General features: G+C 43.7%; 1 protein-coding gene across 4 annotated transcripts in view; it reads left to right on the forward strand.

Moving 5' to 3' along the window:
* Window positions 1–25,152, forward strand: part of Shtn1 (shootin 1) — a 104,862-nt gene that overhangs the window by 50,284 nt on the left and 29,426 nt on the right. For 3 of the 4 annotated variants that reach the window (XR_005975148.1, XM_041661199.1, XM_041661197.1), the window contains exons 9-13: window positions 4,985–5,131; window positions 7,684–7,837; window positions 11,126–11,225; window positions 16,833–16,915; window positions 23,622–23,731. Coding sequence is in view for 3 of the 4 variants with exons in the window: in XM_041661199.1 (XP_041517133.1) it covers window positions 4,985–5,131; window positions 7,684–7,837; window positions 11,126–11,225; window positions 16,833–16,915; window positions 23,622–23,731 (594 nt within the window). In the remaining variant the exon portion in view is untranslated. The remainder of the gene's footprint in view (window positions 1–4,984; window positions 5,132–7,683; window positions 7,838–11,125; window positions 11,226–16,832; window positions 16,916–23,621; window positions 23,732–25,152) is intronic. The other variant, XM_041661198.1, reaches the window with a different exon arrangement.

A 25,152-nucleotide genomic window follows, 5' to 3' on the forward strand; every position in this document is an offset into this window, starting at 1 on the left:
CGTGAGCAGACTCTTTCTCCGCTAATGGAGTTGTACACCCATTATCTCAGCCACTCGCCAGTGCAATGATTTCCTGCTCGGGTTAGAGATGAGCGCTGAGCTTCTCTGGTTCCATCTGACCTTGCTGACTTGCCAGCATCGGATATTCCATGGCTCTGGAGCTGGTTTCCAGGGCAATGACCTGCCACCAGGTAGCTGAACTCAAGTATTGAGCTTCCATCAGCAAGATCTCTGTCTCTATTGGAATTTTGGGCCTCAGGGTAAAGAACCGTGTGTTGAGGGAGGCAGCTAAGGAGCTGAAAGTCATCCCAGGAAGAGGTAACCTAGATGGAGAAAGAAGACAGGATGTTGGGAGAAGGACATTTGAAAGTCAGATTTTGTTTCTGTGTAGGATTTTTTTTTTTTTTTTTTTTTTGCTTTGTTCAGGTTTTTGTGCCTAAACATAGCTGGGCTAACACCGACCTCCATAGAACGTTTAATCTAGGCTCATCTGACTTGAAATACTGTGACTCATTTTATTCAGAGTTTGAAAGCTAGATGAATATTGTTCTCTGTTGACCTGTAAGAAAGAAAAAAAGAATTGAAGTGTGTCAGAGCCCTCTGGAACAAAAGCCGTGTGGCTATAAATGAGGCAGGTAAACCGACAGTTGGGGAAGGCAGGTAGGGACAATGTGGAGAGCTGGGCTGTGAAGCTGAAAAGGCTCACTGAGTATGACCCAAACGGCAGGGTCTAACTAAGACATTTTCAGTTTTCTACTTGTTTTTTGTACGATAATGTTACAATGCAAAGCAGCTCAAAGAAAATCTTAGAGGCTTCATGGTAGCAGAAAAGACAGGAGAAGGGAGATTCTGGTAGGAAAGCCTGCAAGCGAATGATTCCCACAGGTTCTCCTGGTGGACCTGGAGCCCAAACAGTGTGGGGCAGTACGGGCTCCTTGCTGAGATAACAGGGGAGGGGAGCGGGCCTGGGAGGCTTCTGTAACTGGCAACGTGAATAGGTGTAGCAGCGCCTGGTGTCTAGATTTAAATTCCATCGGGACAAGAAGGGCCTCTCAGGCTTCTGACACATGGCCACTGCTAACAACGTGAGGCTTGTTTCACAGGAGGGGCCACTGGGCATGTTCTAGGGATTGCGCCCAGCACCACGTTGGTACTGTATGACAACTGCATGTTGGAGAAGAAACTGAGGGGCTTATTGTCCACAGTCTTAAAAGTAAACATCCAAGTTTATTTGCTTGTGTATTTTATTGCAACAGCCACTTGTGTGCTTTAAAAAAGTCGCAGCCACTTCTGAAATACATAAATCAGAAACTGAGAACTTCCTGTCCTCTTACTTGTACTAGTTTATTTAAAACAGAACAAAGCCTCTTCTGTTCCTTAACAAGAGGAGTCAGAGAACTGCTTTTAAATTTTTCATCTACATATTAAATTTTTTAAAAATTTATCTATTGATGGTGTGCGTATATGATTTTATTTTTTTGGTGTGTGTGTGTGTGTGTGTGTATTTTCTCCCCTTCTACCTTCATGGGTTCCAGGGATTGAACTCAGGTCTTCCAGCTTATGTAGCAAGTGCTTTTGCCCACTGAACCATCTTGCCAACCATGTTTTAAACTTTTCATGTGATTTTCTTATATTTTTCAATGTGTTTTCTTGCTATTTGATTTCCTTCCTGGATAATTTGAACAATATTGTAATATTGCTTTGAATTCTGTATTAGCATAACATTTTTATTCTCACTCTTAAGAGACACATGAAATTTCTTAGAAATTCCAATACCTGTGGTGTTCTTCCCCTTGAAAGAGACCAGTCTTCTGAGGCTGAGACATTCTTGCCACAGCAAACCCAAAAGTCATTAGCATTTCGTGACTAAATATTCTAGAAGAGGAGACACTCAGGGAGTTTTGAATTTTGCACTTTGAAGCTTGGGGAAGGTAGTATGATTATACCCTCCACCCGTGCGTCTTTTGGTTCTTCTTGTGGACAGTCCCACACAGCCCAGTCTGTCTCAGACTTCACGTGTAGCCAAGGATAACCTTGAATTCTTGCCCCTCCTGTCTCTGCCTCTCTTAGTGCTGGGATTAAAGGCTTGCAATGGCTCGGGGGTTTTGTGATGCTGGAGGTTGAGGCCGGGTGGGATGTTACTGTTCGGGGAATGTCACAGGGTCTTTGAGAAAGGGATTCACACTGTGAAGATATTTCAGATGTAGTATTTTGGCTTGTTTGTCTTCAAAGTGCTACAGTCGAGCTACTTTGTATGCATGTAGTGTTCCAGAATGTTCTTCGTTCCCAAGAGAAACAAATCCCAGAGAATCACAGAGGATGCATGTGCTTCTGTGATCATGGGGGAGTTGGTGACAGGGAGTGGGGTCCCTGCTTGGTTTCCCTGATCTGAGGATGGAACAGAACTTCTGTGTTCATGGGGGTAGTTGGTGACAGGGAGTGGGGGTCCTTGCTTGATTTCCCTGCTCTGAGGATGGAATAGCATCTCTGTGTTCATGGGGGGAACTAGTGAGAGGAAGTGGGGGTTCCTACTTGGTTTCCCTGCTTGGTGGCTATAGCTGTACTATAAACGGCTCTTTACCAGGAACACGTGCAGTGAAAAGGAGCCTGCAGCTTTGCCTCAGCGGGGTTAGCTGCCCTTCGTGGTGATGCTGATGAGGGAGTCTGGCTAATTAAGTATTAATAAAGGAAAAACCTGTCAGAATCATTGCATTAATAATGATAAAACCAAAATGATTCATTGCAGCTAGACACTGCTCAAAAATTCAAGTCACTGTGCTGAGTAATTGATTCCCCCCTGTTGGTTGGAGTCTGAGTCTCCTGGGTCGAATGCCTTGGCTTATGTCTTGGCTGTCTCTGTGCCTTTAATGCTTACACGGAGGAAGTGACACCAGAGGAGTATGGATTCCACATACTCTGCAAGATTGTGTTTCACTTCAACTTTTTAGAGGACTTGACTTCTGTTCCCAGCAACCACATCCCGTGGGTCACAACCCTCGGTGCCTTTAGCTCCAGGGAAATCTGTCACACTTTTCTGGCCTGTGCAGATACCCCCATATACATACACATGCACACATAGAGAGAGACACACTTGTACATATAAATAATAATAAATCTTTAATCTGGTCTGTGCAGGTACCCCCATATACACACACATACACACATAGAGAGAGAGAAGCTTGTACACAAAAATAATAAGAACAAATCTTTAAAAAATAGTGTGCTTTACCTGTTTGAACTGGTGGTGTGTCTTAATTTTGCACAACATTGTAGTACTTTGGTAGATTCCTCACAAATCCTGCGCAGGAAAGGAGTGAAAGCTCAGTGTGTGGGGGTGGAAATCACATTTGTGTGCCGTGCGTCTTTGTTTGGAGGCCAGAGGTCAGCACTGGGTGTCTTTCTCTCTCACTCTCCACTCTGGTTTTTGAGACAGACCTGGAACTCACTGATTGGCTAGACTGACTCGCCTGCTCGCCACCAAGCTCCAGAAGTTCCCCATCTCCCCCTCCAGAGCCACTATTACAGATGTGTGAGGCCATGCCCAGTTTTTCCACTTATGTTTAGGTCCTCACGCTTACACAGCTGCCGCTTCCAAACGGAATCATCTCCCAGTTTCCTGCTAGCCACTTTTGTCTTCTTCTAGGAAAACATACTGGGAAGAAAACATGAATTTATTTGTATTGTACATTCACGGCGGGTTTGGCTGACAAGCGGTGTAAGTCATTGAAGCTCCAGTCCTTACACATGGAGGTTTACAGGAATCTTATCTTTGTCCTGAGTTACACTTCCTGACATTTTGTGTTCCATGGCAGATGAGGTTGCATGCATGGTCTGCAGTAAACCGTCGCAGTGTGCACGGCTTAGAGTTAAGCTACAGTGTCATTAAGATCCTGACAATGTAAAACATCGCTGTTCAAAGACTTGCAGAGTTTGCTAAATAGCTCATGCCTCAGATTGCCCACTAGTCATCTTGGCATGGTGAAGAGAAAATACATAACAGGCAATAGAAAATAATTCCGCTGTAAATTGTGTCCACATGGGAGAATTAGCAAGTCGCATTCATAAGCAACTCGATGAAGCGTTCAATACATGTTAGTACAGTCTCCCTCCAGAACTGTTTCTTACTCAATGTCATTCGAATAAAGATCTGAGGAGGCAAATCAATGAGTTTAAGTTCTGGTCTCAATACCTATGTGAAAAAATATGTAATTTATGCCCTGGCAATACTGAAGCGTGCATGAGCAGCCCGTGTATGGCGGTTCTGTTGAAATTGTACCTATTGGGGTTCATGGTCTAAGTTGATGAGGACGACTGACCACGTCTCTTCAAGAGGGCACCCAGATCTCATTACAGATGGTTGCGAGCCACCATGTGGTTGCTAAGAATTGAACTCAGGACTTGGAAGAGCAGGCAGGGCTCTTAATGGCTGAGTCATGTCTCCAACCCTATGTACCCCTTGAGGAAATCACTTGTTCTCTCTGAGCCTCCGCTTCTTTATCCGGAAAATGTGATGGCCATAGTATCTATTTGGCAGTGTTATTCTGAGTATTGAAAGATATCTGCATACAGGGAGGTATCTACCATATTGTATAGCGGTTCGTGAAGGTTCCTTAGTCACAGTAGAAAGTTAGCTCGTAGGATACATGGGTGCGCATCAGGATGAAAATAAAGCATAGCAAGTGCCTGGCACATGGTACATTACTGACACAGACTTGCCACTATTCGTATCAGTGCACTTCAAAGCAGTAAGAGAACATTTAAAATTGGGGTACAGAATCCGGCTAGTGTATCCACTCCTTGTTTAGAGTAGCAATTTAGGTATTGACATTGGTGGAATTGCATCATGGCCGTGGCTGCTCCAGGAGCTCCTATTCAGCCATTTCCTTCGGGGTCGTTAAGAACGCCACTCACTGCCGTTCAGGCTGCACTAGGGGTCTGTGTGGGCTGGGTTGGTGCCGACATTTCTGTGATTAACTTTTAACAGATGTTCATTGAGCAAAACAAGCTGAAGAGGCAAAGCCAGCTTCTGCTGCAGAGCTCCCTTCCCGACCAGCAGTTGTTGAAAGCTTTAGACGAAAACTCAAAACTCATCCAGCAGCTCGAAGAAGAGAGGATCCAGCATCAGCAAAAGGTAACTGATTATACTCTGGAGCTGGGGACGTGCACTCGTGCAGACATACACGCACATATACACACACATGCACGTACACATGAACGCACACATGAACGCACATACACGCATGTTCACACAGACATAATCACACATACGTATACATAATCATACATTAAAGCAGGTGCTAGTGAAACTTTCTAGAGTTCCATATTTTTCCTTCTTTACTAAATTCTAAATATCTTTGAGAAAACAATAGCTACCAAGTGAATTTAATGTACTGCCCAGCTAAAATTTATAGCTCACTAACATGAGGTCTTTAAAATGACCCTGAAGCCGGTCATTAATAATGAGTTTGGAGAAGCAAGGGAAAGGACAGGACTCAGTGTACTGAGCAGTTTGCAGTCTTGAACTCTGTTTGGGAAGGTGTGGTTTTCAGAGACGTAGGAGAGTGTATTGGTCTTGCAGAGGCCTTATTCTGAGAGGGACGGGGGAGGAAAGCTTGCATTAGTAATTGCTTTCTCAGTTACAGATCCTGGCCGTGCAGGTTTGTGTAGATATCTGTAGTAAGGACTCCGTAGTGCTTGTTCAGTTTGCAGGAGTAGCGCTCTTCAGGTCAACATGACCCAAGTCCCTCTGTGTCAGGCGGAGAGGCTTGCCATTGTGTTTGGGGAGAGAAGAGGGAGAAGGCAGAGGAAAGACTTGCAGAGCCACTTCAGAACGGCGATGTCAATATTTGTGGGTCCTTATAGCAGACCTCCTTCGTGAGGAAAGGCTGTTAGCTGCAACCGACTCTCACCTGTCAGTATCTCAGAGCAAAGGTACCAGAGCATCATCCTCTCCACTTCTGAGCTGTTTTTCCTCTAGCAGTGAGGTCGAGCTGGCTTTCTGTGTCCTCTGTGGGAACTGTTGGCAGATATTCACAAAGCTTCTGCTCCCCAAGGCCAAAGGTGGAGAATTTCTTTTTCTGCTCCCACATGCAAGAATTGACTTCTCAGAAAGAATTTGTGCGTGTGTGGGGGTGGGTGGTGTCGTGTGTGTATGTGCATGCATGTGTGTGTGTGGTGTCTGTCTGTGTGTGCGTGTGTGTTTACCTTGTGTTAAAATTTAACTTTTGGTCCTGAGAAGACAAACTGTAATTGTTGTTAACTTGGTTAGTGGGTAATGCATGCCTGGACCTCGCTGAATTGAACTGGACTCTAGCATTGCGTTGTTTTCTGTGTTCCTGTCTGGCAAAAGGAGCAGAGGTCGTTGTGGTTGAAATTGTAGCAATTACTAGTTCTACAGGCTTCCTCCTGTCCTAATCCTGGTACTTTCTACTCTGTATGGTATAAATAGCTCCTACTTGAACACAAAGTCCCTCATAGATTCATTACTTTTTAAAACACAGATACTTTGCTTTGGCATTTTTTAAATAGTGTATGTTCCTTATTGTAAACACATTTTTTTTTTTGAAATCTAAAAGTGGTAAAAGAAAATTAAGATTACCTAAAAATCCAAGATGTATACCTTTGGGCAACTTGAACCTTTATATAAATACATGTTTTTATGATGTATATATGGTTTGTTTAAATGGAGTTATGTGATGCATGGCCTTCTTTAAACTTTTTCAGTTGGTAATATATCTTCTCATTTAAATATGTATTGAACTATGTGGGGCTTTTGTGTTTGTTTTTTTCTCCCTGAGACAATGTTTCTCTGTACAGCTCTGACTATCCTAGAACTTACTCTATAGACCAGACTGGCCTCAAACTCACAGATCTGTGTACTATGGCCTCCTATGTGCGGGGATTAAGGGAGTGCTTCCCCAATGCCAGCTGAACTATATGGTTTTATATGGCTGCATAGTGTTTCCTTATCATCTTGAAATAATACTGTTGGTGGATTGTTTAGGCTATTCTTAGGTTTTCAAAAACGTTTTAAAGATGTGTTTTCATATTGGCCTAAGGCTCACTGCTGTTGGCTGGCTAGTGTTGAGTGCTATGGATCGAATCCAGGGCCCTGCATGAACTAAGCAAGCGTTTGAACACTTAGTCACACATTCATAAAAATCCTACTATTGGGACTGGAACGATGCCTCAGCAGTTCACAACCACTGCCACTCCAGCTCCAGGGAGATCTGCTGCCCCCTTCTAGCCTCTAAGGAAACTGCACACATGTGGTATGAACATATGCATGCAGGCAAACACATAAAATATCATTTTAAAAAGTACCATTACTGACAAAAAGGCCTCTCTCTTCCTCCCTGTCCCCTCTCCGTGGGTCCCAGTAGTCTTTTAAAAATATTGTCAATTTTTTTTTCTTGGAGAAGAATATAGAAATAATATGTCTGTCTTAAAATAAGTTTTATTTTACTCTTGTGACTTCTAGTCTATAACTGACTTCTCAGTAAAACTAATAAAAAGCAAAATAGCTGGTTAGCCAGTGCTGGTGTCATCACCCAGAATCTGTGTGATTTAAGGTGAGTAGGAATCTTTCTGCTATGAAATAGTCAAGTGAGAATATTCGTCCTCCGCCCCTTTCCATCCACAAGGGGAAATGCCGGCCCTATTCCAGCTGTGCCTAACTTACAGGTCAAAGAGTTAGAGGAGAAGCTGGAGAATGAGGCGCTGCACAAAGAGATCCACAACCTCAGACAACAGCTGGAGCTCCTGGAAGAGGACAAGAAGGAGCTGGAGCAGAAATACCAGAGCTCGGAGGAGAAAGCCAGGAATCTGAAGCATTCAGGTGGGTCATGCCCACAGCAAAGCCTGCCGTGCAGCTGGTTCTGAATGCTATCGGGGGAAGAAAGAACGAAACTTGTTTGTTGCTTGTTATTGTTTATTTATGTTATTGCGTGTGTGCGCGCATGTATGTGTGTACGCGCACGTGTGTGCATATGCACACTCGTGTGCCTATATGTGGACACTAGAGCTCAGCTTCAGGAGCTGCCCACCCTGTTTTCCTTTTTTATTTTTATTTTATGTGTTTGATTGTTTTACTTGCATGCACGTCTATACACCATGTGTGTCCCTGATGCCTCTGGAAGCCAGAAGAGACGTCAGAATCCATGAGCAGGAATTATGAACAGTTATAAATCACCATGTGGATGTTGGAAATCGAGCCTAGGTCCTCCATAAGAGCAGCGAGTACTTTCAGCTGCTGAGCCATGTTGTTTGGTTTTAGTTTTCTTTGTTTGGTTTTCTTTTTTTGAGATAAGATACCTCTCAGTAGTGTCTGGGGCTCACCAGTAACGTGGTGTGCTGACTAGGGAGTCCCACAGACCCCCCCCCCCCCCCGTCTACATTTTCACAGCACCAGGATTACAAGCTTATAGACCACACCCAGCTCTTTTCCTGGGTGCTGGGTACTCGAACGCGAGTCCTGCTTGCTTACACAGTGAGTGTCATACTGACCAAGGATCTCTGCAACCTACAGACTTGTTTTTTAAATGTCTTCATTTCCAGCCATCACAGTTAAGCAGAGCAAGGTCATCAAATCAAGTCACAATAAAAGCACAAGTACATAGAGCCTGTGTCAGCTTCCTGCACAGAACCAAGGCCTAGCGGCGCCATTAGCATGGAAGACCCAAACTGCCAACATCTTTGGGCCTTTCAAAGGATTGCTCATTGAACACTTACTTAGTCTGTTCATTTTAGAGTGCCTTTTCAAAAAAGAATTGAAGTCTCCTTTCTTTCCTTTTTTTCTTTAAATAATACCCTCATCTTTGGTATTTGTGTCTCCTTCATCTTTGGGGTTTAATTATACGTATGAAATATTACTTTCTATGCCACGCCTAACAATGAAATAGGCAACAATATGTATATTAAATGGGAAAACTTTTAAAAACACCAGGGATTCTGAAATCAAAGGATTTATTCATTCAGTGCTGGAAGGCTCATGAAAATGTAGGAGCTGGATTACGACACAGCTATAAGTCTCTGAGAAGGCAGGTAATTTATGGCGGGTACATTTCTCTTTATCACAGCCTCAATGCTCCCTTCAGATATTTTCCATTAGTTTTATAATAGAAATTTGAAATCTGTGCAGAAGAACCATGTAGGCATTTTTTTCCTTTCTGAACCATTCAATACTTTTTAAAAATTCACAATGAAAAATGATCACAAATTACTTAAAAAAATCAATCCAAAATTAAGAAAATGTCAACTTTTTTTTAGTAACTGTCTGAGTAGCCTATAGGCAACGCCATCTTTATAGTACAGGGAAGGAGCGGGCATTGCAGATGTCTGAAATCCTAGCTTGACCTGATTTGTTTAGGATCTGTGATGTCAGAAGCCAGTTCTATCATGGCCCAATGAGAAATGCAGGAGAAGGGCTGGAGGGATGGTTCTGGCATTCAGAGCACTGGCTGCTCTTGTAGAGGGTGAGGGTTTGACTCCCAGCACCCACACGTTCCCTCACAACCATCCAGAGGACCACACAACCTCCTTTGACCTCTGCAGGCACTGAGAATACACATATATGCAAGCAAAACACTCCTATAATCAAATCAAATAAATCTGAACAGTCCAGAAGGAAAGAGTCCATGCATATGTACTGTGTATGAGCATATGTATGGTGAATGAGCGTTATCCCAGCTCTCAGGAGGCTTAGGGTTAGGCTAGAGTCAGGGTTCTCTGAAGGAACAGGGCTGATAGAAAGGACATGTATAAGGGATTTATTAATCTGGATTACAGGCTGTGGTCCAGATAATCTATATATTATATAATAATGGCTATTTCTCTACAGAAAGGATAAGAATCTTAGTTGTTTAGTCCATGAGCCTGGAGGTCTCAGCGGTCCCAGTCTGATGCTGGGGTCCAGAAGGATTCCACAGAGCTTCTGGTCTTTAGATTATGTTAGAAACTTGAAGAAATGGGTTCTAACTCCAGGAAAGAAGGAGTGTTTTAGCATCACGAGGGATGAACTTGCCAGCGAGAGCAGGGCAAAGAGCAAAAAACCAAGCTTCCTTCTTCCATGTGCTTTTTCTTGGCTTGCCACCAGAAGGCGTGGTCCCGGTGAGAGTGGATCTCCCATAATAAATAGTTGACCTACACACATATTCTCTCTCTCTCTCTCTCTCTCTCTCTCTCTCTCTCTCTCCATCTCTCTTTCCCTCTCTCCCTCTCCCCCCCTCCATCTCTCTCCATCTCCATTTCCCTCTCCCTCTCTCTCCCTCTCCATCTCTCTCTCTCTCTCCATCTGTCTCAGAAGACCCCCAGATCCCTTTGGAAAGTAACAGATGCACATGCGTGTTGGGGAGAGTGTTTTCCTAGCCCACGCTGCCTATTTCAGAACTGACCTGAACACATACAGTACGTGTGCCCATTACCTTTTAGGCCATAGTATGTATTTCTTCCCTTTCATGGTGCGGGAATTAAGCCCTGGGTTGTGTGCTTGCTAGGCAGAAGCTCTAGAATGGAGCTGCGCCCCCAGCACTCTGATAGAAACTTAAATTGAGCCCCAGAGAGTCAAGAACTGCTGTCCCCAGCTCTGCACACTGATCCGTTCCCAATGTGTCTAATAAATGCCTGTGTTAGGGTGACTGAATGAATGAATGACATTTCTTCAGAAGAGCAAAAAGTTTGTTACATTACAGGCCGTTAGGAATGTGGACCTAGTTAAAACTCCAGTATTTGCTGGTTTTGAAGGAAATTAAGCGTAGGAGAGAGGAATGCCATTATTAAAATGCGTTGCAAATGTCATCTTTAAAAGGAGCCCTCAGTCCACACACTTTCAAAGTCTAGCTTGAAGAATTCCTTGGTCTTTGAGGAGGGAAGTCCGTTGTCAGAAATATTCCTTCAGCCTGCTCAATTCTTTCTCCCCACGCATTAGCCATGTTCTTTTGTGTACACGGGAAAATAAGGCAGTGAACTTCAACAGACGAAAGGCCAGCTATGGTGTCATTGATGTTCTAAATGACAGGAAGTCTATCTGTGCCCCCATCGTCATCTGAGAGAGGTGGTGTTTTTCTGCCATGTGCGCAGTGTGCAGTCGTTCATCTCAGGTCTCTCTGAACCCTTGCTTCCTGTACAGTGGATGAACTCCAGAAACGAGTGAACCAGTCGGAGAATTCGGTGCCTCCCCCACCTCCTCCTCCTCCGCCTCTCCCCCCTCCACCGCCCAATCCTATCCGGTGAGTATCATGGAGGAACCTCCTGCTCCCGCAACGTCCTTGTCCTTGGTCCTGCTAGTCACACTGGTCTTTTTGAATTTTCTTTTCTTTTTTCCTTTATTTTCTGAGACAGAGTCTCACGTACCCCAAGCTAGCCTTGAGCTCACTCTGTAGCTGAGGATGACCCTGAATCTGGTCCTTTAACATCCACCTCCCTAGTGATGGGATCATAGACATGCCATCAGGCCCAGCTTCTGCAGTGCAGGGAGTCAAACCCTGGCTTCACACACGCATGCTGGGAACTGTTCCACCAACTGAGATACATCCTCAGAGGGACAGGAAAGAGCAGCAAAGACCATTTCCTAGAGACCATTGTTTTTCCTGATTCTTGTATATCCTTGGTTTTAAGTCATCTTTCAAGGAAATTCTCACAGCCGATGTGTCCTTGGAGAACCTGGATTCCTTGGCAATGTTCCAAACTCAAAGAACTAGACATTTATCTTTTATCTTAGATACTTCTCATTTTAAAATGCCTTGCCTAACACTAGGATTTCCTTCACCTATGAGACCAAGGAAATTTGAGAATCTCCAAAGTGTCTTACTCTTTTCCCCTCGCTAATTTGAATTTGGAGATTCTAGCTTATTTATTTTTTAAAATTTCTAAATTAAAACTTAAATCTACTAATTGTTATAAACTAGTAATTAATCTAAAAGTACTAAATATCTTTTATCCTGATCCTTATAGTTAAGTCTTTTGTAATTCTGAGAGTAGAACCTTCCAGAAGAAAAGTTACTGTTTAAGGTCTTGGGGAAGGAATCCTATATGCAAGCAGAAATCCTTTTTCCTAGGCCTGGCTTGTTCGTCATCTTTGCTTCTCTCTGACATACATTCTAGAGAGACTTGGCCTCAGTGAGTCTATCCACCACCATCCAGAATTAGATAAGTCAGGCTACTTATTTTGGTGACTGCCTACCTCCTCATGATGTTCGTTAGCTGCCTTTGAATAATTTATTCTTGAACAAATGGCATTTAAACCTTTGCTGGATGTTTTAGCTTTCATTAACTCATGCGATTTGTTTAATCCTTTCACACAGAGAAGCTCTTTATTCCCTCCTTGCACCTTAGCTGATCCAGCTGAATAGACTGTGTAGCATGTTCCTCCCACACGACTATGGAAATGGGACTTGGCTTTTGAAAAAGCGTCTCATTACTTTGCCTTGCCGAGCTGGGTATGACATAATCTACTTTAAGCTATTGAAGTAGCTGAGGTTAAATAATCTTTACAGGTGATCGAGTCCAAGAGTCAATTGAAAGAATTTCAAGTATTTTAAATTTGCTCTCTCCTGGGTAGCTAAGTCTGTAGGAGATATTCCAAAGGTGACATTTAAAATGGGAAATGCGTCACTTTGATCTTTTCTCTCAGGTCTAGAATTCTGAGCTGATAAGAAAGGTCACTCCTATGAGAAGGGAGAACTATTTAAAAGCAATTACAGTCTTGCTGTCGGCCTTTGATTTTTAGCCTTAGAAATGCTGAGAGCCCCTAGAATTTAAAGTATAATCTAAATAGAATTTCCTCCAAAGAACTCTTTGCAGTTATACTGAGAAATGAATATAAGAATCAATATGCCTCAACTACTGACTCTTTTATAAGACTCTTAAAAGAAAATTTTCACTGAATAATACAAATAACTTTTAAGATAGATTTAAATAGTATGGGATATAACTTTTCAGAAAAAATAATTTGGTGAAAAATACTTTCTTGTCAACGATATATTTGCATATGTATTGAGCTTTCATGGGTACTAAACCCACTGATGGTTCCAACTTTGTTCTCAAGCCATTGTTTTTATACTAACATAGATCATGGATAGAAAAGAACACGGTATGGATAGGGAAGGTCTCAGCACCATGCTTCCTCAGTGGCTTTATGGCTTCTCTTCATCTCCTCCCATTCCTTTGACCTAGAGGACAGAGAAGCAATAGCGGAAGGAAGGATGGCTGGGTTACACTGTAATGAAGAGAGGAAGTAGGGTAGGTCTTGGACAAGCAAGTCTCATGGAGAAAGTAATGAGTCCTCCAGCATGGCAGAGCCCATGGGATATGTATGTAGACAGAGATGCAAATGAGCATTGCCGTGCATGCCTAAGCATGGGGATTCTTCTAGTAAGTGGGCTATTTCATTATGAAAACACCGTAGTGCTGACTTAAGCAATCAAAGATGGCTGTCAACCTAACAGGCAACATACTCTTCTGAGACCTCTTGTAGCATGATTAACAAAAATCTCAGAGACAGATATTGGGGTTCATCCTAAAGGTCAGAAAAGCAAAGCAGCCAGCCACTGGCTCTTACCTCTACCTTAGTCCAAAATAGTGATCCTGCCTCCAGGAATCTCAGAATGAGACTGTCTCTGAGAACTGTCTCCTCTCATTTTATAATCCTCTCTAGTTCTGGGATTAAGGGCGTGCACTGCCCAATTTCTTTGGCAAACTAGTGTGGCTACTGGAATTAAAGGTGTGCGTCGTCACTGTCTAGAGTATAAGTGATATGGGATTCCCCTCTGTATGCTGAGAATATCATTGGTTAATAAAGGAGCTGCTTTGTGGCTATAGCAGAGCTACAGGGGAACAGAGCTAGGTGGGGAAAACTAAACTGAATGCTGGGAGAAAGAAGGGCGGAGTCAGGGAGAAGCCATATAGCCCCTCCAGAGACGGATGCCAGAACTTTATCCAGTAAGCCACAGCCTCGTGGTGATACACAGATTACTAGAAATGGGTTAGATTAAAATATAAAAATTAGCCAATAAAAAGCTAGCGCTAATAAGCCAAGCAGTTATTTAATTAATACAGCTTCTATGTGATTATTTTGGGGCTAAATGGCTGGAAACCAACAAGCGGCCTCCTGCAACATGTAAGGCTGGCCAGTGTGGCTGTTTTACTTTGCTGATCTTCAGGCAAGCTTTACTTATTAAAATACAAATGAAATGCCACTACAGCCACTGTCATATGTGACCTGCGTTGACCGAACGGACTCTGTAGATTCATTCTAGGGAACTGACTTGTGTGATGATAGAGTCCCAAGATCTGGAGGGCAAGTGGGCAAGCTGAGTACCCAGGATACCTGCTGGGTGTCATTCAAGGTTGAGTTCAAGACTAAGCAACTGTGGGAATGCTTTTCCGAGGGCTGGCAGCCTTGAGACCCAGGAAGTCAAGGTGTTCTACTTAAAAGACAGAAGAGATTCTTTCTAATTGGTGGCATGAGCTGCCAATCTTTGTTGAAGGCAGGAGGCTTTTGGTGATTGGATGAGGTCAACGTCTAGGAGGGAAACATGCCTCTCAGCCTACCAAGCTAATCAGTGGTAGGGTGGGCATTGAAAGTTTGAATGTATGGTCCCGTATGTCATGGTTGAGCCATCTCGCCTGTTGAGTGGCTCCCATTTTCTGTATTTCTCTGTAGAATGTGTAGTTGGACTTCTTCGTTGGTCCCATCAATTCCTCAATAATGACACTGGGACCTTTTATTAATTATGAAAGCTCAGCCAATAACTTAGGCTAGTTCCTAATTAGTTCTTATAACTTAAATGAACCCATTTCTATTACTCTAAATGCTGCCACGTGGCTCGTGGCAGTTACCTCTCCTCCTGCAGGTCTTGCTTGCTTTCCATCTCTTGGTGTCTCTTCCCCCGAGTCCTCTGTGCCCCAAAAATCCTGTCTAACTATTGGTCGTTCAGCTTTTAATTAAATCAATCCTAGTGACACATCTTCACAGTGTACAAAAAAAAATTATTCCACAACATTTAAGTTCTATCTTGATAGTTTGTCCTCTGTCAATGTAACGGATTGTCCTTGAAAACCGCATCTCCAGCTCAATCTTCAACTGCGAGCTGACAATTTTCTCATCCACTTAGGTGATGAACAATAAAGAGTTTATGTTCTTATTTCATACGTGCAAATATATAAGTGGTCTGAGCAGTATAAATCTCTGTTTTGTCACCTTTCTGTACAATAATGCTCAGTGTACCCAGATAGGATGTCATTAGAGTGTGGTATCAAATGAGGAGAGGCCTCTGAATGCTGAGGATCCCCCGACCCTGCCATGCACTGGCAAGTGGACTTTGAATCATCTTAAGTTCATTTGTAGCTTGAAAAAATAAAAACCAAACTTACAGCATTTTATTTCTTATAATACTAGTGATAAAAATGTGATTTAAAAAATTAAAGTGTACAAATTAGAAAGTCTGACTTTAAAAAATAATTTAGAAAATCAAGCACCTCTTTGTGGGTTGAAAACTGGAACATCATCTTTTATGGTTTTTCAAGATTTTTTTATCTATTTTTATCGGGCTGTATTCTGTGTTTGATTTCATTCATAGAATTAATTTAATCTATTTGGTAAATTTTCTTTTTACTTTCCATAATGCATCTTAATGGCTCATCGTTTTTTTTTAAATTTTAATCTGGTCCAGTTGGTCATTATTTAGATTTTTATGAACTCTTAAAAACCCAGGCTGGAGAGACAACAGTGCAGACATGGTCTGTCCCTGGGTACATGGCCCACACTGTACACAGTTGGATAGTCTATACTCCTGTTTCTGTCCCCGGGTACATGGCTCACACTGTACACAGTCGGGTAGTCTATACTCCTGTTTCTGTCCCTGGGTACATGGCTCACACTGTACACAGTCGGGTAGTCTATACTCCTGTTTCTGTCCCTGGGTACATGGCTCACACTGTACACAGTCGGATAGTCTATACTCCTGTTTCTGTCCCTGGGTACATGGCTCACACTGTACACAGTCGGGTAGTCTATACTCCTGTTTCTGTCCCTGGGTACATGGCTCACACTGTACACAGTTGGGTAGTCTATACTTTTGTTTCTGTCCCCGGGTACATGGCTCACACTGTACACAGTTGGGTAGTCTATACTCCTGTTTCTTAAGCAGATACTCTGCTGGGATTGAGCTATGTGGGAATACCGCTTCTGGACCATATTCCCTATCTGTACTCCTATTTCATGTCAAACACATCCTAACTCTTTCGTCCTTCCTTGTGTCTGGAATGCACTTCATAGGTAACCAGTACTACTTGGATAACTCGTTCTGTATTTTATACACATGTATATGAAAATTTTCCACATCCGTTTCTTTTTATAAAGCTGTGTGCATTGGTGGTGACCATCAGTCCCACCAATTTACCTTCTCTTGGTAAATGGTTTTCTACAGGAAACTAAGACATTTTTCTTTCCTGTAAGCAGATGAAAATGGTGATATTGAAAAGCAGAAAGCAGGCTGCTTAATTCTACTCATGCAAGTGTAGGAGAGTTAGGGTATCCCTGACCATTTAGAAGAACTATCCATTTCTGCCTGGTTGCAGTTCTGTGCACCTTTAATCCCAGCATTCTGGAGGCAGAGGTAGGCGGATCTCTGAGTGAGTTCGAGGCCAGCATGGTGCCAGGACAGCCAGGGCTACACAGAGAAACCCTGTCTCAAAGAAAAAGGAAGGAAGGAAGGAAGGAAGGAAGGAAGGAAGGAAGGAAAAGAAAGGAAAGGAAATACCCATTATACTCATTTTATTAGGTGGACCATAAGGCAGCCTCTAACTTTTTTGGAATCTTTTTCTTCTTCCCAAAGATCTCTCATGTCTATGATCCGGAAACGATCCCACCCCAGTGGCGGCAGTGCTAAGAAGGAAAAGGCCACTCAGCCAGAAACAGGTAAGCTTCCTGGAAGTGAGTGATGTGGACAGCTTGTCGATAGACTCTGAAGAGCCTGTTGGAAGAGAAGTGTAAAGAACCGCAAGAAGAAACTCAATAATGGGCACTGCCTTCCTATAGCTCATTGTCTAAAGGAGATTGGTGTGCCCATGTCCCTCACTACAAAGAGAAGGTTTTAAAAAAATTTGCTTTTGTTTGAGAACAGGTCATTTGGGGCATGATGGAGGGAGAGTAACTCCAAAGTAGATTTGGAGAAAGACTCCTTATCGGTGGTGACAAAAGGGAGTCTCATCAAATACCTTATCAGCATGTACTACTATAGTGTCACATGCTGACCACACAAGACCCTGAAGTCACCTTCTGTGAACTTAGGCATGCTATAAACAAGCGGCTCTCCATGTAAATGTGACATCATTTAGTACAGTCTTTGGGAAACACTGTGGGAAGAAGAACACATTTCTAAGAAACTATGATGGCAGATTGCTGGCGTCAAAAGGCAACATTCAAGTTGATTTGGGGCATAAGAGAGAGGGTGCTGAGGGTAAAAGTTGCCCAGATAGCACAGTGGTGGGTTCAAAGGTTGAAGCAGGGAAGGAGCTTTGTATACCATAAGTCCAAGCACTCTGCATCTTTGACTCAGGAGCCAGGGAACAGGTTTCTAAGGCAGTGCTAAAGATTCAGATGTTGGGCTGGAGAGATGGCTCAGAGGTTCTGAGTTCAATTCCCAGCAACCACATGGTGGCTCACAACCATCTGTAATGAGATCTGGTACCCTCTTCTGGCCTGCAGGGATATGTGAAGGAAGAACCCTGTATACATAATTAATAAATAAATCTTTAAAAAAAAAGATTCAGATGCTTCCAGAGAACTTTGAAGTAGGGATGCCGTGAGATTTATCTTCGCTAACAGTCACTTTGGATGAAATTTGGGAAGAGCAAAGATAAGAAAAGAGAAGGGTGGCCATGGCAGGCAGGCAGAGGAATGCTGGTACCTTAGACTAGGAGTCAGACAGGGTGAGAGCTGTCTAGACAGAAAACTGGATGCAGGAAGTAGGTACCTAGTCATCCAGCTAGGAAGGTAGAGTGCACAGCATCTTGAGAGTTGCTGGAAACGCAGGTCTAGGACCATGTGAGGTGGGCTGGAAGGAGAAGGACCTAGGCATTGAGCAGAAATACTGACTCAGAGCCTATGCACCGAGCTCAGAGGACAGTGGACATGAGAGAAGAGCTGTGAACTGGGCTACATCCTGACCCACTGTGCCCTCCTTACAATGTCGAGCCCAAACTAGAACCAAGACAGTTGCTCAGCACGTAAGTCTGCCCCACTCCCTGGAGCCCTGCCTTCTCCCTGGCAGACACTGGCTCCTTCTGGCCATATTCTGCTGCTCCTGTAGCCAGAGCCTCAGCAAGATACTGTTGGAATTCTACATCCTCCATGCTGTGTGCCCACAGCTCCTCCTCTGCCTCCACTTACTTATTAATATTTATAACCCACACACGTGGTTTATTAGCCAGTCCTCGTTTGATTTCTGTTGGCATAAAAACACTGGCCAAATAGTACAGGGGGAGGAACAGGTTTGTTTCTGTTTACAGGGTGTAGTCTGTCACTGAGGAGAGTTAGGGCAGGAACTCGAACAGGAGCTTTTCATAGAGGAAAGCTGCTTACTGACTCACAGGTTTATTCTTAAGTCATACCCCCCTGTACCTTATACCCCGACCCTCCACCCTCATCTCTGTAGCTCTGGCTGGCCTAGAACTCACAGAGATCAACCTGCCTCTGACTCCCAAGCACTGGGATTAAAGGTGTATGCCACAATTCTGGTTTAACTAGCTTTCTTATACAACCCAGGATTGTAATGACATTTCATTTGCATTTTAATTATTAAAGATTGCCTGACGTTCAGAGAGTAAAACAGCTACACTGATCAGTTTTACAAACCAGGCAGTAATGACACACACTTTTAATCCCAGTAGCTGCACTAGTTGCCATAGAAACCGGAAGGTAATGGTGCACACCTTTAATCCCAGCACTAGAGAGGATTATAAAACAGGAGGAGACAGCTTTCACACAGTCTCATTCTGAAGTTCCTGGAGGCAGGATCGCCATTTTGGACTGAGGTAGAGGTAAGAACCAGTGGCTGGCTGTTTTGCTTTTCTACCCTTCAGACTGAACCCCTATTTCTGTCTCTGGGTTTTTCTTAATCTTGATACACAGGATCACCTGCCCAGAAAATGGTGTGACCCATAGTGTACTGGGCCTTCCCACATCAATCAACAATCAAGACTATCCGCCGTAGGCTAATCAGTTGAGGCTCCCTTTCCAGACCACTCTGGGTTGTGTCGAGTTGACCGTAAAGCTAACTAGGATATCTGATTCACTTTAAATTCCATCGCTTTAAGGATTTATTGGCTCTTCCTCAGCCTGTGCTGGGCTCTGGCGTTCAAGTCATTTCCACATAGTTTGGTCTGCTCTCTGAGCAAGAAGTGTTTGTGCACACGCGCGTGTGCGTGCGTGTGTGTGCGTGTGTGTGTGTGTCTGTGTGTGGTGTCTGCACATGCGTGGGTGCAGAGGCTAGAGGAGAACATCAGATGTCTGCTCCATCACCCACCCTCCATACTTAGTTGAGAATTCTCTTATTAAACCAGGAACTAGTTTGGCATTCGGCAGGCTCCTTCAGTCCTCCTTTGTCCACCACAGTGCTGGGGTCATAGGCACTCGGAGCCAAACTCAGTTTTTTACATGGGTTCTAGGAATTTGAACTCAGGTCCTCATGCTTATATAGTAAGTGTTCTTACCTACTCAGTCATCTCTGCAACCCCATAATCCCTTTTGGGGAGAGGCAATACTGTAGTCAAAAAATTCCTTTAATTTTATAACCTGTAGGTCAGTTCTAAACTTATTCAAACATAATGTGCCCTTTTGGTAGTTTTTAACATCACAATTTTTAACAGTTTCTTAAAAAATATAGCAAAACAGGGAAGTAAAAATAAATTCCACTTCTTCTTGCTAATAAGCAGAGATTTGATTGGGTACTGAGGTGACAGTTTTGTCTCTGGGTCTCTCTCTTCTTCTAAGATCTAAGTAGTTTTCCAAGTGGGTCTTAAAATTTAAGCCCCAATTAATTACATGTAGCTTTCTGATCCAAGACTGACCTTGAAGCGCTAACTCAAAGAACCTTTGATTTTTTTTTTTTTAGCCCGTGGCAGTTCAATAACATTAGACCTGTTGTCTTCATTAGTCCCTTTTCTCTAATCTCCAGCATCCTGCATATTTCCATTGTCCCCCTGATTACATGCTTTTGTGAGACAATTACCAACTGTGTGATTGCAGAAAGAATTACAAAACATACCATGAGCGCTCCGTAGGTGATTCGTGCCAGTTTATTAGAACTGCTTAATAGTTCAGAAGTTCATATAGATTGCTTTTTGCTATTTCAAAAACAGGTCGGTGGGACGAAGAAAGCTGTGCAGCTAGCTTAGCGCTGCCCTTGTGTTGCGCCAGAGTAGGGAATCTGATAAGAGTGATTTCTTTTCCTTAAGACCAATTAAGCCTTTATATTTGGGGAAAAAAGGCTGAGAAATTAAAGCCTAGTTTATAATCTGTGCACAATACAGATAGTGGCACTTCTCTGAATTGTCACTATGATTCTGGCAAGCAAATATAAGGAACTACTTTAAATTCCTGCTGGTAGATGCTGTAGCAGATTTGAATGGTGGTGGCCCGTAATTCTCCATCTGTCTGCCTTAATTACTTTTTGTATGGTGCATTTAATTGGGTTGCAGTCACTCCTTGCAGAGTGCTAATCTGTTTGTAGGCGGTGTTCCTTTGCCATGCAGCTCTTCCTAGTCTCATTCAAAATGGCAGCCTTTCTGAAAAATAAAACAAAACAAAAGAATGGGGCGAGCATTGAAGCTGGTTTCTGAGTTCCCAGGACTAAGTCACATCCTGTGCCAGGTGCTTATGTGCCAGACCTGGTTTTTATCTCCTTTGGAGCAGGCTCAGAAAAAGCACTGTGTGTGGACAGTAGATGTTTGTACATAAATGGAATGACTGGGGGTGAGTTTCTTGTCTGCCCCTTGTAGATATTTGTAGAGAATAAGTTCTCTACCCCCAAAACGCTGTTTTAGGAGCACACAGTTGGTTACCCCAAAGCATCCCATCCCACACTTTTCGTTTGTTGGTGAGTTCTAACTTTTGTGATTGTGTTTCCCATGCTGCCTTTTGTGATGATTGCTACTGATTGTCTGTGGAGCAAAATCTCCAATCTCCCAGGAGACAAACCCCCGTGCATTCCCATGAAGAAGTTTCTGGGTTAGGTTAGTGGAGGTGAGAGGACCTGTCCCGACTGACTAAAAGGGAAAGCAAGCATCCACCCTCTGCTACCTGACTGCTGTGTGACCAGTGGCTCACACTCCTGAAGAGCTTCCCCTGTGCTGAGCAGAAATAAACCCCTTTCCAGGTGGCTTTTTTCAGATACTTTGTTGCAGCGATGACAAAAGTAACTAAGACATCTGTCAAAAGATAGGATACTTGGATCTGAAACATGTTCCACAAGGAGACATTTTAATTCTTAGCTTTTCAATAGCTTCTGAGGACAGAATTTTCTTTGAAGTCAGACTGTACTGTGAATGTAACAGCAAGGCAGCCATTGGTGCTACAGAGTTGAGGACAATGGCAACTTCTAAATTCTGGTGTTCCCATAGAAGAGGAATGGCTGCCCAGGCGCCACATGAAGTCTCCTCAGGCAGGAAGCCATGAGTTAGGCCTGAAACTAGCGCTCATCAGTTTGGGATACTCTATGGTCTCCGTTATCTAGAAGGCAGCCTTTGAGGGGCTTAGGTGTCTCTACTCAAAAGTACAGATATAACATCTATCTACAGCCCAGATTTCAGAAGTCAAGTCTCCCGAGAGACTCGAGTGTTCGCCATGCAGATTAGGCCTCTATGGAACCTACTTGGATGTATCAGCTGAAGCAAGTCCACCAGAAATGATGTCGATGTAGAAGCACGTTAATGGTGATGAATGCTCCAAATGATTCCGTGCCTCAACCATGCAATTCCATGAGAAAATGGTCAACAGATCTCAGTTTTACTCATTTGTATCCCTCCGACTGTGGTAACAAAGCCAGGCAAAAATAAAACAATAGGGGCTAAGGAGGTGCCTCAGTTAAGAATGTCACTACTCTACAAGCCTGAGGAACTGAGTTCAAATCCAGAAAAACAGGCAAAAACTTTTGCATGCCTATAGCCCTAACATTTTGGAGACAGAGTCAGGCAGATTCCAAGAGCCTCCTGACTGACTGAACTAACGGGGGGACAAGCAGCAAGTTCAGTGAGAGACCCTTTCTAAGCCAGAAAGGCAGAGAACCAAAAGAAGACACCTGGCCTCCTATTCTGGCCTCCACGTGTGTACAACACACACATACATGCACACACACACACACAGTTGGATAGTAGGAGGTTTGAATTTCCCATACTTACTTTGCTCCAACTCTGAAAGCTGAAATTCATAATCACATTTGATTGCTTCATTTCAGCTATCGCTGGATGCGTGTTTGTTATTTTTAAACCACGGGCAGTTTTAAAAGGCTTAAAAAAATTTGTGTAAATGTTTTCTTTATGCATGATTCCCAAAGAAAAGATGGAATTAAAAATAGGTTTGTCTACTTGCTGTTCATTCCTTGACTCCCTCGTAAAGAGGAGATCTCTTGGCCAGGCAATGGTGGCACATACCTGTAATCTCAGCCCTTCGGAGGCAGGGGCAGGTAGATCTCTGAATTCGAGGTAATCCTGGTCTACAGAGTGAGTTCCAGGACAGCCAGGGCTACAGAGAAGCCCTATCTTAGAGAGAGAGAGAGAGAGAGAGAGAGAGAGAGAGAGAATGTCTCTTTGATCTATGCTTTTAGACAGGTTTTGTTCACCTTCTTTGACATACAGGATGATATAACTTACAAAAAACCATCTTTGTGGCAAAAATGAATGATTAGGTAAAGGTTACATTTCTGCAAAGCCTGGAGGAGATTGGAAAGCTAGCTCAGTGGGTAAGAACATTTGGTGTGGAGACCTGCGTTCAGATCCCTAGCACCCACTTAAGGAACAGGGTTTGACTACACAAGTTCCTGTAATACCAGCACCAGGAAGGGGAGACAGAAAAGCTGCTGGGACTCATTGGCCGCCAGCCTAGCCCTGGGTTTAGTGAGAGACCGTGTCTGGAATGAGTACCATGAATAGTGATAGAGCATGACACCGAATGTGTGCGCCTCTGGTCTTTGTATGTGTGCACAGAGGCACTCAGACATGTGCACATGCCCCAGACACACACACACACACACACACACACACACACACACCGGGCAGAGAGGAAGAGACCTGGAGATACCCGTGTCTCCAAGATTCGTTCTTGTGTTAGCGAATGAACCAAATCTGCTTTGTCTCTCATAAGTCAGAAGATATGGATTTCCGTGCTACAAACTTGACTTTGATAGTTATAATTCTAAACACTCTGATAAGAAATTTTTCTTATTTAAAAAATACATTACTTAGTATCCACAGAGTAGCTGTTACCCTTAGGGAATTATTGGTATTCTGCCACTGTCTGAAAAACTGATTTCTATTAATTACACAGCACAGTGTCTCCAAGTTACCAGAAGGAGGAATTCTCAGTTTCTTATAACCTCAGATGATTTCTATCTGTGTTCTTCACACAGCGGAGGAAGTCACAGACCTGAAGAGACAAGCAGTGGAAGAGATGATGGACAGAATTAAACGGGGAGTTCATCTTAGACCAGTTAACCAGACGGCCAGACCCAAGGTAAAGGTACATGCGGCTGTGCACACGCTCCGCTTGTGTTTGTACAGAGCTGGGGCTATGAGCGGGTGGGTATTTTGCCTTCATGTATGACTGAACATTGCTGTGTTTATGTCTGGTATCCCATGAGGCCAGAGAGGGCAGCGGAGTGCCTGGAGTTGGAGTTAGAGGTGGTTGTAGCTGCCATGTGGGTGCTGGAAGTCAAACCCTGGTCCTCTGAGACAGCATCTGGTACTCTTGATGGCTGAGTTGTCTCTCCAGTCCCTTACTTTTTTTAATGTAAAAGTTTGGAATTTGATGAAAGCTACATCAAGACTGACTGCCAAGGCTTGGAAGACTAAGGTATCCTAAAAGCTCTCTCTTCTGAGTAAGCCTGTTTAGAGGGGCTCTGTCACTGCGGGTGAGCCTGAACTGGTTTGGAAGGGGTGTTGAGTTGTTGCCCAGGGTTGCCACCTCTTCCAGAGGGGCGTTGAGGAAAATCATCATATCAGACACTAACAGTTGAGAGTTGATTCCTTGTTCTATGTCGAATATCAATGTGGGTACCGGGGATAAGGCAGATAACACCCTTGCCCCCCTGGAGGCTTTGGTGTGTGTGTGTGCATGCATGTGTGCATGTGTGTGTGTGCACGCGCACAGAAGATACACACAATAATAGTGGAAGAGAACTAAGGCCAAATAGAACAGGTAGGCTAAGCTGTTTTGCCTGCCTGCCAGCAGCCGACTCCTGAGAAGCACAGTGAGGGACCCATGCTGAGAGTACACTGCAGGCCTCCCTCCTCTCTCCACATGGCTGTCTATCCCATTCAAACAGGCCCAGTAATAGTTTTTGAGATTGCTCTTGAAAAGAATACTCTCCCCTCACTCTAATGAGTTATGGACAGACTTCCTTCTTTGTTCATCATACTCTGTGGCTTGCTTCTGTTTTCCTTCCATTTTGCTCCTCTTTTGTGAGTGTGTGTGTGCATGAAGGTACATGTGTACCCTGTGTCTGTGTATGTTTGTGCAGATACACCTTCTGTGGGTATGCTTGCTATGCATGTGGGGAGAGGCAAGGGAAACCTGCGGAGTCTTGAGACAGGACAGGGTCTCTCTTTGATCTGGAGTCTGCTGATCAGGCCAGGCTGGCTGGCGAGCCCAGGGATTGTCCTATTTCCACTTCCCTAGGGCTGGGATTATAAACTAACACAATGGGGATCAAATCCAAGTCCACATGCTGACAAGCCCTTTACCACTGAAACCTCCTTCTCAGTCTGAAGGTCACTCCCCTTTAACTTCTTGAGCTCCCAGTGTGATAACTTAGAGTGGACATTCTAAGGTCGCCTCTAAAGTTGCCAGTTGGTCACCAGCAGGCAAGACAGCCAGGCAAGGTAGGAGAGGCCATGGTGACCTGGATTTCGAAAGAGGGAAGTCTCACTCAGCTCACAGAG

The sequence above is a fragment of the Microtus oregoni genome, unplaced genomic scaffold (genome assembly GCF_018167655.1).
Source record: "Microtus oregoni isolate MIOR12 unplaced genomic scaffold, Mior012 000012F_ref0000307, whole genome shotgun sequence".
Lineage (NCBI taxonomy): Eukaryota > Metazoa > Chordata > Mammalia > Rodentia > Cricetidae > Microtus > Microtus oregoni.